General features: G+C 35.0%; 1 protein-coding gene across 6 annotated transcripts in view; it reads left to right on the forward strand.

The window, feature by feature from the left end:
- Positions 1-17185, forward strand: part of LOC126757161 (uncharacterized) — a 290797-nt gene that overhangs the window by 253378 nt on the left and 20234 nt on the right. For 3 of the 6 annotated variants that reach the window (XM_050470841.1, XM_050470847.1, XM_050470843.1), the window contains 7 exons: positions 1702-1916; positions 3435-3522; positions 6937-7096; positions 7705-7841; positions 11242-11367; positions 12673-12993; positions 13205-13545. In XM_050470841.1, coding sequence (XP_050326798.1) covers positions 1702-1916; positions 3435-3522; positions 6937-7096; positions 7705-7841; positions 11242-11367; positions 12673-12993; positions 13205-13545 — 1388 coding nt within the window. The remainder of the gene's footprint in view (positions 1-1701; positions 1917-3434; positions 3523-6936; positions 7097-7704; positions 7842-11241; positions 11368-12672; positions 12994-13204; positions 13546-17185) is intronic. The other 3 variants (XM_050470842.1, XM_050470844.1, XM_050470846.1) reach the window with 3 other exon arrangements.

Genomic DNA, 17185 nt, shown 5'->3' on the forward strand with positions numbered 1-17185 from the left:
GAGTCTAATAGTTGCTAAATATTAAAGTAATATAAGTTTTATTAGGAGATAAAATCCACCATTCAACCCATTTTCGAAGAAGTGGTTGAACACGAGTCCACACAAACAATCAATCAATTTATGAAATTAAAATCGTATAGATTTATGTCAACACCAAGCACTGACGAAAAGCTTAAGTATTTCCTGTTAAACTATCTCTTAATTTCCCCACTTAATCGAAGTATTATTTCATATCATCATCTGTATGCATTCCCATATAACTGCAAAAATATCACGCTCGCACTATAAGATGCTTAATATTCTTAATAAATACTTCCGTTATTGTCGAGGGCGTAAGTGACGAAAGTTACGTGTTTCTCTGTGTGCGCGTGTGGGGAAATTAAAATTGCCCATCCAGTGAAAAATCATTTTAAAAAGTCAATCCATCATTCAATGACAGGCTTAAAATTAAAATAATGCCCAATTGCGAAGGAGTTGAGGACGGCAAGAATACTTGGAAAGGCACAAAGTAAAAGCGAGGCGATAAAAGCAAGCATTTTTCCATTGATTTTTTGGACTTTAAGGCGAAATTAAACTTGAGTCAATGTTTTCATTTAATTATGCAAATGTTGGGCCGCAAGTGGGCTGCATGTGGGCACTCCAGCGTCCCCAAAGAGTTGGAGTTATGGAATTATCGTCGTCGTAGCCACTGTTAAGCACACAAGTGAATGCATTTACATGCATGCAATTTACTCACACGCCAGCACAGGCTACGAGCGGTAGCAGATAAATTAGAGAACTTTTGGTTTTAGGTATGACTTCTTCACTCATAAAGATTATGTCAGATAATCCAAAGTATAGTTTGAGAAAATTTAAAATTTAAAGTATGGTGCGTGTCTTTGCTAAAGTGCGCCTCGTTGCAGGCAACGTTTTATTTTATGGACTTGTTACTAGAAAATATGACGAGAATACACTGAAAAGTCTATAGGTCCTTTCCAATGGTTGAAATTGACATCCTGCTCGAGCGAATCCAATGCTTTTCTAAATAAAACGGAAGAAACTGATCTCGTGCCTGAAGAAAATAATATCCAAATACTCTTGTCTTGAACTGCTGTTGGTATTGGCATTTCCTGTGTTTCATAGTTTTCATGTTTTCGTAGACTCTTCTGTTTTGTGAACTGAAAGGTTTTTCCATATTTTCCCTGGTCTCAATTCCTACAACAGAATAAAGAATTGGGATGTCACACACAACTTTCTAAAAGCTTGAAGCTTCAAAGATAACTTGGAAATAAAAATGAGATAGGAATGAGTGAAGTATAGTAAATATATAATTCTATACAGTTCGGTGATTTTGATGTCCCATAAGCAAAATTTTGTACTAAGAAAAGCAATTTGGTCACATGTCACACCGCTTAGGAACATTTATAGACTTTATCTATGATAATTATAGTCACAGTTGTGATACTCTTTCATGACAGGTCACCAGAAGCTTTCCCTTCCAGGTAAAAACAATTTTAATTCAAGACCCAAATTCATTGCCATTCTTATAAGAACTTACAATGAAGCGTTGCCTACATTTAGGATGAAATTTTTTATTCATAACAGTAACTATCCAACACCACTCGTTCTAATACAAACACACATACATTTCAACTGCCGCATGTCACTTAAAATGCATGTTGTTTTAACGCTTTACTGCGTCACTATGCTCTTCTTTCACAGTTGCGCCAATCTGCCGGCCCGGTCAACGTTTCGTCTACAGTGCCGGACGACAAGAGACGGTTAAAATTGCCTGCGAAATCGAGGCGAATCCAATGGAGGCGACATACAGCTGGAAATTCAATGCAACACGCGGCGAGGTAATCGACATACCAGCATCACAAATCGCTGTGGACCGTGGACGCAGCATAGCACACTACACGCCCATAACGGAAAATGTAAGTACGCGAAGAAAGCATCGGCAAGTAGTCGGCATTGCTGCCATTGCACAGAAGGACGCAGTGGCGGCTGTCGATGTGCTGAAGTGTGGTAAAGTTGAAAGTAACAAAGCAGCTGCTGACTGCAGACGGACTGACAGACTCGATGGCTGGCTGGCTGCATGCATGACTGAGTAGAAGACTGACTAGTTTGTGACTGACTGCCAAGTTTACTGAGTGCGAGGCTGACTAGTTCGTTACTATATGACTGACTCGTTTGTGACTGACTGACTGACTAGTTCATAAAAAGGATGGCTCACAGACTGCCAGGCTGACTAGTTTTATAAGCGTTCGTTTGATTGATTTACCGTATGTATGACTGACTGATAAACTGATTGAATGACTGACTAGTTTGCTGAGACTTTGACTGAAGTGGCCGTCTGCTGAGCGTTCCGTGAGTTCAACTCTACCCAGTATTTGAATTGATCGAATGTCAGCGGTATGAATTATGATGTGTTGCCTCTGTCATGCCATTACTGGCGTTGCAAAATGCTTTGTAGGACTCACGTGACTTCTGCATTTTTCAACATACGCACACAGGTATGTGTATTAGGGTGTTCGTTATTTTCTAAGCTGACGATATAGTTTTTGTCTTAAAACGAAGTGCTTTATATATTCAGCGCTGCTCATACGACATGGTGTACTCTATGTTCAGGACACTAAATACATAATTTTAACTGCGTTTAACTTTTAAAAGAGTGATCTGATGGAAAAACTCAGTAGGAACTTTTCGTAGAGCGATAAATCTAGTAATAAAATATCATTTCTTCAAAGCAGTAGGTTTACTTTGCTTATACAAAATATCTAGAAATCCATTTTAAATATACGAGTATACAGGAGAAGTAGAATGCTTAAGGCACGGTTTAAACTGAAAATATCGAGCTTGCTTATGTTCGATAATTGGTTTTGAGGTAAAAACTGAAATTTCTCTCCGCGTTCGCAAAAAAAGTTGCTTAGTGTATAACAGACACCCTAATGTATTCCTCCATATATGATGTGTCCCTGCACGACAGCTAACTTTCCCGTCACTCGCATGCATTTATGCACACGCCTGTGTCGCCTCGACGATAAATCATCAATTTTCCAATAGATTCGCATAATTTTCCAACTGAATTGCGGTTTTGAATTCACAATGAACCTGCAACGGCAGCTACCAAGCGACAATAACAATGCGGCATACAAAAGGGGTCAACGTCAGCCAGCTAGCAGCCGTCAATTTGCTTAGCCTAAGGTCGTTAAGCATAGCAATATACCGTTATTTGTGCACGGCTCTGACATGCAAATGTGCTGCAACACACATACGCACATGTATATACCAACACATACAGTGTGGCATGCATCAGGCAGGCACACTAATAAATTTTGCACAATTTTTTCGCAATTTGCCCATACAGCCTTTTTATGCTAACTAACTTGTGTTTTCTTTTCATGTGTTTTCTTTTCTCTTTTGCTTTTTTTCGTCGCTTCTCTTCTTTGCAGGACTATGGCATATTGCTCTGCTGGGCGAGCAATGAACTTGGCGATATGACTGAACCGTGTGTTTACACCGTGACGCCAGCAGGTGAGTGTGAGTAAACAATAACAACAACAACACGTTACGGCAAGTGTGAAAATACTTAACACGCGTGCGAAGCAGAAGGCAGAAAAAAAGCACTGAATTGAAATGTGCGAAAAGCACTAGGGCAACTGTAGTAGTAGTTTTTGTTGCTGTAGCTGTAATGGCAGTACGCCGAAAAAGTGGTTACACCCCGCGCTAATAAATACGCGCACTATTCGTTTGTGTTGGCGCCACAGTGTCACCAGCGCCACTTGCAACATGTCAATTGCGCTTGCGGCAGACAGACTTTTTATTCAGGATCTTTGCATTATAAAGGCTGTGCTATGATAGGCTTTTTATAATTTTTTACGTTTGCTAAGTCAAAAATGGCGAAGGCGTTGCATGGACGCCTCTTTACTGGCTGTTGGTGTTTGCCTTTGTAGAGAGCAAATGCTTGCATATATTTAACTGAACATTTTTTCGCTTATAAAGAAATAGTAATATGAAAAGAAAATTGTGTTAGGTGGCAACTCTACTCAGAACAATTTTATGATTTTTTATATCTAAAAGGAAACGTTGGAAACCCTAATTATATATATGTATATATATGTACAAAATAGTAAAATGAAAAACAAAAATGTGTAGGTGGCAACTATACTCAGAACAATTTTATAATTTTGTATGTCTAAAAGGGAACGCCGGATTCTGTATATAAAACAATTATATACATATATACAGATACCATATACGTGATTAGCTTCACGAACTGAGTCAATTCTTAATCCATTCTTTCCAAGAAGCTGCACAATTTTCGGAATCAGTCACTATTGCATATAACTTCCATGTCAACTGTTTGATCAAAATCAAATTCTTGTAAGAAAAAAAATTTCATTAGACGAGGTATCTTCAAGAAATTTGGTGGAAAATATTTTCTAAGGTATCACTATAATCTTCAAAAATATTTTTTAAATCGGACTACTTTAGCCATATAAACTGACCCATGAAGTTTGAATGCTTGCATGAAAAATTTTTTTATTTCTCGAGATATATTCCAGAAATTTATCACGGATTATTTTCTAAGAAAATTGCGCAATCTTCAAAGAACTAGTTCAGTTCGAATTACTATAGAATGAAGCTGCCATATAAGTTGATCGAAAAACTGAGCTGAGCCATTGTTTTGCTTTACTTCGTTGCAATAACGGCAGATAAAATCTGAAGGCTCTTTTGAACATTGCTTTCATGTTAACAGTTCTCGGGCAGATATAAATCTGCGTCTGTATCGGCTATATGGACCCGACTACTCTCATAACGTTACCAGAGAACGGGTTTAGGGCCCATAAATTCCTTATTCTCTAGCAACCTTTTCAGAGCATTAGTTAGCCAAGACCTAAACCCAAATTTCTTGTTACCACAGAACTTCGCTTTAGTATTCAATTTGCAGTTACTAGGAAGAGAGGCAGCTCCCGCGGTCCAACGGCTAGGATAGGACCCACAAATTCCAGTTTCCGGTTACTGTCGACATTTACGCAGCACCTGAGTCAAGCAAATCACAAGCATGGCTTCCAACGAGTGCACAGCATCACCACAGCACTTAGTATCATAAACGCCTAGATAGTTCATGGACTCAACCAAAAACCACCCTGTGAGAGAACGATACTCGTAGCGTTGGACTTATCAACAGACAATCAGGCAACGCTGCTTGAGGAAATCCAAAAATCTGCTATTTGTCCAGGGTTGAAGAGGTGGACTGTGAACTACCTGAGCAGTTGACAATTTTCCGTACTGTTTCGAGATAAAAACTCTAAATTGAGAAGAATTAAACGAGGGGTTCCGCAGAGTGGTGTGCTCTCCCCCTTGCTGTTTAACATCTACATATATCTACAAACTCACTCAACCAGCAGAGGAAATTTCTATCAGCCAATACGCTGATGATTGCATGATAATGACGTCGGACAACTTTCTCACTTTCTGGCTGCACGAAACCTAGTACTCTCCTGCACTAAGTCCACAGCGACCATATTCACAAACTAGACGAGGGAGTACAATCTGGACTTTAATAATGCAGTCGATGGAGCATATTGAACTCCTTTTTGTATAAAACATCCCTGCAGGCATCTGTCATATCTGACACCCCACTTTCGATGGTCCGACTCCGTCGAAACTGCAAGTTTCCTGGGAGTAACGTTGGATGACCTCGATGACAAGTTATTTGAACTAGATAACCGTTACAACAACAGCATTTCTAACCTTTCAGCCCTGGACGTCGACATTGCGATAGAGCTTCTAATAGCCACACAGCAAAAAAAAATGTAGTCTTACTGAGTGCAAAGAGCTCAATGGATCATTTACGATCGATCTAGACTTAAAATAATTTTGAAAGGGGAGCAACGACCTGTTTCTATTATAGTGGTAGCGCCACTAGGGTGCCTTTCCTTGCTTGCTCAATAGCTTTATAGTACCTGGGATTTCTTTGTGACCTGATACCGAAATTACTGTTATCACAAAGTGACTCGATGCTAATGATAACGAGGTGAGGCGTTCCTTAACCAGCCCTAAACGCACGGTTAGTGTGAGCTCAAGATTATTAACATCGCCACCCTCTTATTAAAGTGTACGGGTTTGTTGTTGTTCTAACGGATATCTAATGCCCTTTAGGATGAAAAGGATTATCTAGGTTGTCGTTGACGTCATTTATCGGGAGGCCCACGAAACGTGCTGTTTCGACGGGGTCGGACCAAAGGGAAAAAGGTGTTAGATGAGTGGGGTTGGCGGGGCATGCAAAGAGGTGACAGGATCATGCGGAGACTCTTTGCACGCAGGACATATGTTGGATATGTCGGGGTCTATTCTGCACAAGAAGAAATTTCATCCGAAAAGGGCTAACCCCGTTTGGTTCGGTGAGTAATTATGAAAGTGTACGGCCGTGTCCAGCAGTCCCTCTATCCAATTTAACTTCATGCTGATGAATTCGATTTAAATGCAAAAGTATATTGCCAAAGAATTTATTGTTAGATACCCTACTAAGCCTACCGATATGAACTGTTTTCAGGGTTATCGCTTTTGAAAAAAGTTCTTGCCGTAATAAACTCATTAAGCCATAAAACCAAATAAATGATTTCTGCTGTTAGTAAACCTTTTTTATTCAAACAGGCATTCAAAATTTCACAGCGGCTTTGAGGCAAATAACTAGAGACCATATCTTTACATCTTTTTGGCCCGCAAGCGCTTTTTTCCAACACAGCTTTTTAGATTAGCGTCAAATGACAAAGTTTTGTTCGCCAGCGTTTTCTATTCAAATTGCAAGCGTAACCAAAGCATATAGCAAACTCGATTTTTTTCTGCCTCAGCAACATGTATTTCATGCCGAAAACGAAATTTCCAAAAGAAAAAGAATACAAAAAAATTGCACTAACACTTTTTTTTTAATTTTTTTTCACTACACAGGCGAACCGGATCCATTGGTTAACTGCACGCTACTCAATCAAACGTCGACTGGCTTTCAAATTGAATGCATCGAAGGCTTCAACGGCGGTCTGGAGCAGGATTTCATAATGGAAGTGTATGTGAACGGAACGACACGCTATCCGAAAGTTTTTCGATCAAAGTGAGTAGACCATTCGGCCACGCACGTCACGCAACACGCTGGCCTTCACCCCAAAACTAAACCAAAACTCAACAAAGCCGCCTGCTGCAACCAACAGCGCTGGCAATATATCCCTATCCCACCTAGCTTCGCTCGAACACTCAGCAATTCCGGCTATTCATGCCTAAAATTGTGCTGAATGACCACTGGCAGCTCCGCAATATACGTCCATTTGTTGGCCTGACGCACAGCTGCCACACATTCGCCTGACATACGAGCACACATAGAGTGGCAACTGCAAATGCTGACAACAACAGCAACCAACAAAACTGCGTCCTGTGACGCCGAATTTCACTTCAATTGCGGCATTTGTGCGCTCGACTTTTTTTCGATTAATTCTGCAAATCTTCTATACACCACACTTTTGTCTCTACTCATTCGCATTACCTTCCTCTCTGTCCCTCCACTTTTTTTCATTTTACGCTACGTTCTGCTCGGTTGATTTTGAATGGTTGACTTACTTGTTTTCTTCCCCTTTTTATGTACGCTGCTGCCATGCCTGTTACTGGTGACTACTTTTATTGCCTGCTGTCACAATTCAAATGCCTAAAATGCAACAATAACAATAGAACACCGTATTTCGAAATGCGCGGGTTGGTGCCTGGTGCCGGCTACAATGTCTTCTTGGTGGCGCACAACGAGAAGGGACGCAGCAATGCAACCATCCTGCAAGTGTACACGCTCAAGGATCCGGAGAAGCAGACGGGTGAGTGACTTCAAACGTACAATTATAATTTTGTATTGTTATATTATTAGCACTTTCTTACTATGTAGTTGTGTAGTTAAATAATTTCTTAGATTTTTGTGGAAACTCTCGCGGCTATACATATATTATTTTAAGGACAACACAGCGTAATTTAAATAATAAAATAAATACATTTCGCTGGCTTTTTGACATACTTGTATATGTAAATTGCTCTCATATTTTTAAGTATCTTAATTAAAATCGTTTAATATTTGATTATTTAATTAATATATATATATTTTTTTAAATTTATTCTATAACATATATTTTTGATTTAAAAAACAAATTAAAAAATAATTAAGGGCTTAAGTTAATTTAAATTAAATTATGTTACTTAAAATTACTTAAGTTTAGTTAATAATAAATTGGAAATTCATAAGGCTATATATGTTTATGTAATTTTGAGAATTAATTCATTAATTTTTAATTAATTTATTAATTGAATAAATAATTAATATTATTTTTTTAATTTAATTAATTTTTAATTAATTTATTAATTAAATAAATTATTAATTAATTTTTAATTTTTAGTTAATTAGTAAATAATTAATATTTTTTTAAATTTATTTCGCAAAATATTAATTAAGTACTTTTTTAGATTACAAAGTTAAATTTTTAAGCATTTACTTAACATTAAAGTAAGCTAATTTAATTTAGTGTAGTTAATCTATTTAGTTTAAGTCCTATTAAGTTAGACTAAATTAAGGCCAAAAAATATTATTTAAAGATAAATTGAGAAATTTTTAAATTAAAAGATGTAAAAATTTATATTTCAATACAGCCCGGAGTTTCTTTATAATTTCTTAATTATTTATATACAATTTATTTATTATTATTTTTCAAGTATATTACTTTTTTTCGATTACACAAAATTTTACTTTTAAATTGATTTCAAAAAAATTTAAGTTCTGCAATATTTCTAAATTTATAAAATTTAAGTAGTTTTAGCACCTAATTTAATTAAATTTAAATCCTATTAACATAAATTTATTCGCTGAACTAGAAGAGTAAATTAAAAATTAAGTGATATCTATAATACTTTAACTCAAATTAAATAAGATTTCTTAATTATTGTTGAATGAATTTTTATTATTAAATATTACTTAATTTTTTCTTATTTAAGCCATGATTTTAATTTTTAAATTACATATTTTTATCACTTTAAAGAATTAAGCTTAACTTAAATTACTTAAATATAATTATTAATGAAATTAATTTACTTTATTTTCATACATTTAATTTTAAAATAATTTATTTTATTTTTATTTTAATTAATTTACTAAATTTCACTTAACACAATTTCAACTAAACTTCCTTTTTGGTTTTTTTTTTCCTTCATTTTAATTAATTTAATTCGTAAATACTTTAATTTAGTTTAATTTTAATAAACTAACTTAATTTCATTTAAATTTGATTATTTTCTTTAATACATTTTTTTTTATTTTGTTAAATTAAGTAACTATTTAATCTTTTATTTTCATATTGTTATCACTTTAATTAATTTAATTTACCTAATTTTAGTTAATTTAAATTTTAAATATTTTAATTTAAATTAATTGTCTAAATTGTATCTTAATTTATTTTTAATAGTTTTTAGTGTTTTTTTTTTAATTTACTTAGCATTTATTATAATTTTAGCAATAACATTAATTTTTGATTTATATATTTTATCACTTTAATTAATTTAGGTTAACATTAATTGCTTGAGTTTAATTAACAATTATTTTAGTTTTCTACATTTTAATTTATTTAATTTTTAAACAATTTAGTTTTAATTAAATAGCTAATTTTCATTTTACCTTTTTAAAATATTTTTTTTTTTTTAAGTTTGTTAATTAATTTAAATTTTTTATAATTTGGCTTTAAATTATACTTTTGATTTTATTTAGTCATATATATTTGTGTAATTTATTTGTATATTAAATTTATAATCATTTAATTTCAAAATAATTGTGTTAATTTAAATAGAATTTAAATTAAATTTAAGTTGTGTTAGTTTAATTGATTTAAATTAATTCTATTTAAATTTCAATTGTTAAATTATTATGCTTTTGTTCGGTTAGATTAATTAAATTAAATCTTATTTAATTTAAATTAATATTATTAAGTTTATATTTAGCACAAATTTAATTTATTATAATTAATAGCATTGATTTTTTCAAAGTAAAATAAATCTTAATTTTAATTTTAATTTGACTTTCATCATTTTAATTTTTGTTAATTGTTTTTTCTTTTTATTTACTTCTTAATTTTATTTTAATTATTTTTTTGTTTTTAATATATCTTTCTTACTAAATCTGTTCTTTTCGGGAAATGCAGCTGATTTTTGCAAGCTTTTTTATGGAATCCATTTGGTAATCCACGGCAGAGTAAACTTTAAAAGCTCTGTAAATGGCCCTGTCTCTAGACAACTTTTCAGAGTCTATTATCTTGATTTTAACATTTTCCATGGGTGTTTTTTGTCTTCTTATACCGCCATGTTACAAATTTTCTATCCAAAACCATTCTCAAAAACTTCAGAATCTAGCCGACAACTACTCAATAAGTACCATAATATTTATAGACAAAAGTCTTCAAGCTCCTTATGAAAAAAATTATCTTCAAAAGAAGTCACCCCCTACCAATTAATTGAACTAACTGTAGAAGTCGACGAATTAAACTTTCTTGCTGATATCAGCTATAAAATATGTATAAATGGCTGCGAATTATTTTGTATAAAATCGATCAAAGCAGAAACTTTATTCGGCAAAATATAGGAATGTAAGGGAAGTTTTAGATCGTTTGTCAATTATTTTTTAAGTTTATAAAACAAGAATGGCTAAAACATTTTATAATTCTCTAAAAAGCTATATAACTTACTCGGAAGATGGCAAGTATAGAGCCCTATTTCAAAATTGAGCTAACCAGGTTAAACCACTCTAGTCTAAATTCCATTTTCTGTACTGCTTATAGGAATAATGTAATACTGGTATCCTTCTGGGTTTACCACTTAAATATACACTTTTGGTGTGGTATTTATTAGTTACAGTTAGATAAGTTATAAGCTCCTCAAATATTACATCCAAATCTTCAGAAACCTGATCTACATACATCAATATAATTTTCATCGTCGGCAAACTTGTCGATTTTACAGTATAAACTGCGGTTGATGAACGCTGAGTTAGTAGCTACTTTCTTATGTAATTAGGGATGACAAATGTCAAACCTTAAGTTATGGGTACTTCAAGATATCTTTGTAGAATTTCAGGAAATTTATTATTTTTTCCCTTTTTAATTTTCATTTAAATTTTTTCAAGAAAATGCTTTTTTGTGTTAAAATTATGTTATAAAATTTCTTTTAAATTTTGTTTTGAATTTTTAGTCGTTATTACTTACAAAAAAGGTGGCATGATTTCGCCGCCACGCTTTTACGAACCAACAACTGCCACTAGTATTCTAACAACACAAATCTACAACAGTACAATAACAAAAATTAAAACAGATAAAAGTAAGAATTAGCCCCCAGTGTCCAACAAACAACGCATATGCATTGAAAAACCAGACATATACATACATTAGGGTGGTCCTTAGGAAAACAAATGATAGGAACTTTAAGAATTATCGAAAGTAATGATCATACAATATGCAATGAGAACACGACATAATTTGCTGCCGAAAACGGTTACTAAGAAAACACTATAAAAAAGTAAATAAAAATGTTCAAAACTTGCCGGAAAACGGTAAGAAAATACGTGGATTTTAACGAATATCGGTACTAAAATAAATTCAAATTTCGATTTGTCTATGATTAAAAAAATAAAAAAACTTTTTTTGGGTTAAACCGGGAAAAATTATGTTGATTTTTACCGAAAATCGGTACTAAAATCAATTGAAACTAGTTTCAATTTATCTATGATTAAGAAAAATTAATAAAAATGTTTAAATATTACCGAAAGCTGCCAATAAAAAATGTTGATTTTTTACCGAAAATCGGTACTAAAACAATTTGACATTTCCATTTATCTAACATTAAACAAAAAATACAAAATATTCAAATATTACCATAAATCGGTAAAATAATATGTATGTTGATTTTTACCGAAAATCGGTACTAAAAAAATTAAGAATTTGAAATGTCTAAAAAGCAAAAAAAAAATAAAAATAGTCAAATATCACGAAAAATTGGTAATAAAATTTGCTGATTTTTTACCCAAAATCGGTACCGTAATTAATTGAAATTTCGATTTGCCTATCAGTAAAAAAAAATTAAAAAATACCGAAAATCGGTAATAATGGATGTTGATTTTTTACCAATAATCGGTACTATAATTAATCAAATATTACCGAAAATCGGTAAAAGCATATTCGGAAATAACACATATTAATGTTAGTACACATTAGGGTTGTTTAAAGCGTGTAAAAAGCGCTCAAAAAGCAAATAGTTATCTCAATTATTATAAACTCTTCTGTAATTTTAATGAAATCAGTACCGATTTTAGGTAAAATTTGTGTCTTTTACTGAACTTTTGTGAATTAAACCAATGCGTAATCAAAAAATATTCAGCTATGCTATCGATAAAAGCATTGAATTGAAGAAAATTTATTGAAAAAATCCACTTTCAGCAGTTAAGGACCACCCTAATATATACAATCACTCCACCGTAGTATTTGTTGGCATAAATGATTTACAAGCCCTCCCTCCAACCACAATATCCTTTCATCGCTAAACTACGTTTGTCCATGAACTAATAACGGTCATCAATTCTCACCGCTGCCAATGCGTAACATCATTGTATGTATTCCTTTTTTTCAGATCTCTCGCTCGCCTATGCGCCCGTAATCGAGGATATCCGGCCATTTCTCGGCATACTGGTCGGCATTGTGGGCAGCATATTCCTGGTGGCGCTTATCATTGTCATTATTGTTCGCATGCGCGGCTCGACGGGACGCGATCGCAATAATTACTCGCATCCAACGACGACCACTGGGCGTGGCAATAATAATAATGGCAGCGTCAGCATCGGTACACTACACAATGGCCAATCAATACAGGATATACGCATCGGTCGGGATACCTGCCATGTGACGAGCAGTTTAGATAGCATAGACAAGAATCCGGATATAATACCGCAAGGTGGGTGGCAACAACTACACAATACAATACATTTTACAGTTGCACAATAGCAACGGTAATGGTTTGTGGTAAAGAGTGTGTGTGTTTGGTTGCTTGCTGCCAACTATTCTTCCATACACACACACAGACACATACACAGATGTACATAACTGCAAAACTATAATTAATGTCGACTTGTTTCGCCTTGTTTCTTGTCTCTCTATGTTTGTAGATGGTCGTGACGATGATGAGGAGTGGACCACCAAGGGACATAATCGCGCTTATGCAACAGCTGCGCTGGCGGAGCAGAACGCCGTCATCACCTCATCCACGTATGATCATATAATGCCAACATATGCTGTTGTCGATAAGAAGTCGGCAGTGCAGCATTTGCAACAATTACAACAACAACAACACCAGCAGCAGCAGCAACATCAACAACAACAACAACCGCCGCCGCCACACGGCCAATACATACACTACAATGCGCTGATACCGGTGAGCAAAATGGGCGGATATGCTGCGCAGCAGCAGCAACAACAACAGCAACAGGCGCAGCAGCAACTAAATAAGGTATATGCAAACACACACACACATGCATGCATGCATACAAACCGACAAAATGAAGCCAAATAGCGCTCTAAGCAAGCCGAAACCAAGCCAATTGTCGCCAAATAGGCCAAACCATTACAAGCAGTACCGTTAATCCGGCTTGGCTGCAACAAAGCGCAGCACCTTTGCAACACAGCGCCATCGCACCAATGTACCAACAATGTGCGCTCAAGTCGTGCTTATTTATGGCTGCCACTGTGTGGCTTAGAAATTTATCACCGCTGCGCATAAATGTTGCCACATTATGTTGCCGCATGCGGTGGCCGACAACAAAATATGGTCGCTTATGCGCTGGAGCGCACTGTTTCGCACGCTTTTCGACGCTGTTGTTCGGCGGTTTTGGCTATCATTTGGAAAATTGATAATCCCAAATGCATTTCGGTCCATTGTTCTTTTGTTTGTTCACGCATAATTCGGGTCGCTTAGTATTGTTCGAAACGTCCTGTGAAAACAGTGCACTGACTTATTTAGAATGGTACCTTTTATGTGGTTACCGTTTCAATTCACTTCGAAAAGAATTCGAAATATAATTTTTTGAAATTGGAGTTTTCGATCGATTTTTTTCGAAATCGATATTTTTTCGAAATATATTTTTTCGAAATAGATTTTTTCGAAATCGAATTTTTTTTGAAATCGAATTTTTTTCGAAATCGATTTTTTCGAAATCCAATTTTTTCTAAATCTAATTTTTTTCGGAATTTTCGAAATTTTTTTTTCTAAATCTAATTTTATAAAATCTAAATTTTTTCGAAATTACTTTTTTTTGAAATCGAAAGCTTGATATTTTAGTGGTTATCTAATATTCTGTTAAGTGAGTGTCTATTATATTTTGATACCAGGAACAATTCCTGTAAAGTAACCTAGGGTTGGGGCTCTGGAGATCAGGTAATCACTCACCCCCAGACAAATGCGGCGCAATACAAAGAATCTCTGTATTCTTTGTCAGTATTTACAGTTAGTGCATCGTCTCAAACTCTGACTAATTTCACCGTAGCACTGTGCCTAGACAGACAGACTAAAGTAGACTTAATATACAAGTACATCCACCGGTCGTTTTCATTCTATAATCACTGATCCAGAAATCGCAAAAATCATCTCGAAAAATGATAACGAAAAGCATGTATTTAAACTGCTTTCTTATAGAGTTGAAACGTAGCCCACTTCATCCATCGTGACAGATATTTAGTATATCATCTCTTTGAATAGCTTTTTAATATGACCGTACTCGCGGAATGCTTATATACGATTCCAAATCCACCAAAAGTCTCAATTATATATTATCCGATTTAAAAATAATAGAAAAATATGAAATGACCACAGCCAAACTAATACTAAAATTTAAGCTTTAAAAACTTGAGCACATTAAACAGTTTCATTAGTCAACTAGTTTGAGTTTTAACATAACACCTTTTATCAGGGTGTGCGTCTTGGCTAATCTTTTATGTATTTGCGCCTAATTGTATGCAACATTTTTTAACTGAATAACTGAACAAGCGGACTGTATGTTCTATAATACATTTTGGCTACCAAAATTCTTAAAAATGGTTGCTTACTAAATTGTAGAGCTGTAAATTTGACTCCTTCAAGACTTAGCCGTGCAGATTAGAATTATAATTACTGTTATTAATGCATGAAACCATGCAATTCACGTCCGATCAACGCCTGTCAGTGTCCAAATCTTCAACGTATTTGCCAATAAGACACATCAAAGACCGCTGCCTGCCGAGAAGACAGGCTGCATTGACACGCTGCAATGTGGTTTATTGAAAATTGTTGAAAGGCATTGCTATTCCGTTGCTGCAAGTAAGCAATTTGTACGGCGCCCACGTCACTCTGTGTGTGTGTGGGTGCGTGGGCACGTTGATGTGTATGTGTGTCTCATATGACTGCAATGCATAACAGGAAATGAACAAACCGGCGCGTCGGATGTCGCTGATGGCTGTGGACTGCCAGCAATGAGCCCATCTCTACACTGTGCCCAAAATGCTGCTACACTTATTGCATATTCTGCAACTACGAGCAACTGTTGGCTATTGTTAGCTTGTATAGATGTGTGAGCATAGCACTGCGTTGTGGCTAAATGCATTTTCAATCACTTTGCGCTGGTACAGTAACAATGCCACGCCAGTAATGTGGCCAGAAGAACATTACCAGCATCATTGCGGCGGACAGCGCCAACACTCGAACTCTACTATCGCGCTGCTCGAAGGCGTGCTTTTGAAAGCGACAGTGGTGGAGGCGGCAGCAGCAACGCGGCATTGTCGTTGCGGCCGGCGCACTTTACGAGCTCCCAAAGCGTGTTTTTGTGCCATACATTGCAGGCTCTTGTTTATCGTGCTCATAATTTCCATGGTTAATATCGCATTGTTCGCGCTTTGGAAGGATATTTCACGCGAAGTTCTATGCCATTTCCACTTTATCTCGGTTTTTTTGGGGTGGTGCGACCGCTGGCTGCCTTGGCGTAGTTTTACAAACACACATACTCTTAATTGCTTGGTGCTCTTTTGATAACCACGCCCAGAGTGACCTTTCAACGGCACTTCATTTAGGCGCAAAGTGTGAAATGCGAAGTTGATTTAGTAACGGTGCATTAGCGTTGCATTTTCGGCAAACATTTTTTTTTTGTTTTCTGTTTTGCTTTTGATATTTGCTTTGTTCGAAACATCTATGACTGTTAATTAACTGTGAAATTTAGTTTTGAATTTATGGCTTCGCATTATAGAGTGCTTAGTTATTAAGCAAGTTTTGGAAATATGAGTCATTAATTTACTGTTCAGTTCAAGGTTCGATTCGGAGTTACGACAACTTTTCAACTGGAGACACAATTCTTTTACGACGTCGCTTTTTTAAAAGATAAATCCTTAAAAATTTGAAAAAGTTCCGAGAAAACCCCATTCACATATCGAAATGGCTGCAAACTCTGGAACTCCCTATTTCGATAAATCTCATGAAGTTTTCTAGTTAGACGGTAGTAATTACATCAAGTCAACTAAAAGTCAATGACAGCATTGGAATTAACTTCGATAAAGAAAAATAAAACAAATTTTCTTAAATATAATTTTTCAAAATCAACATTTTTCGAAATCGAAATTTTCCAATATTGAAATTTTCCAAAATTAAATTTTTCGAAATTGAAATTTTCCGAAATTGAATTTATCGAAATAATTTTTTTTAAATGTATTTATTTTCGAAATAAAATTTTTTCGAAATCGACTTTTTTAAATCGAAATTTTTTCGAAACCGAATTAATTTTTAAGACTTCCATCAATAAATAACTCAAACTCCAACTAAATGAACGCGTGGTTCTTTTACCGAACTTCTTTCTTGTGGGTACCGGACCAACCTAGATATCCTAGCAGAGTTGCAAGAACCAGACAGGTTATTTTAAATTTCACAATTTGATACAAATTGGGAGCACCACAAGGCTTCCATTTAATTAAGAGTGACGCCGTCTATGAATGAATAACTTATCCAATAAATCTTTCTGACTCGTCCGAAAAGGTCTACAATAATTTATCGGCATTAATTGCTTAGCCTTAAGCGTTCTTCGACTTCGTTGTAGAATTTTCGAAACACTTTCTACCCCGTCAGCTTGCTCACC

This window comes from Bactrocera neohumeralis, chromosome 4 (genome assembly GCF_024586455.1).
Source record: "Bactrocera neohumeralis isolate Rockhampton chromosome 4, APGP_CSIRO_Bneo_wtdbg2-racon-allhic-juicebox.fasta_v2, whole genome shotgun sequence".
Taxonomy (NCBI): domain Eukaryota; kingdom Metazoa; phylum Arthropoda; class Insecta; order Diptera; family Tephritidae; genus Bactrocera; species Bactrocera neohumeralis.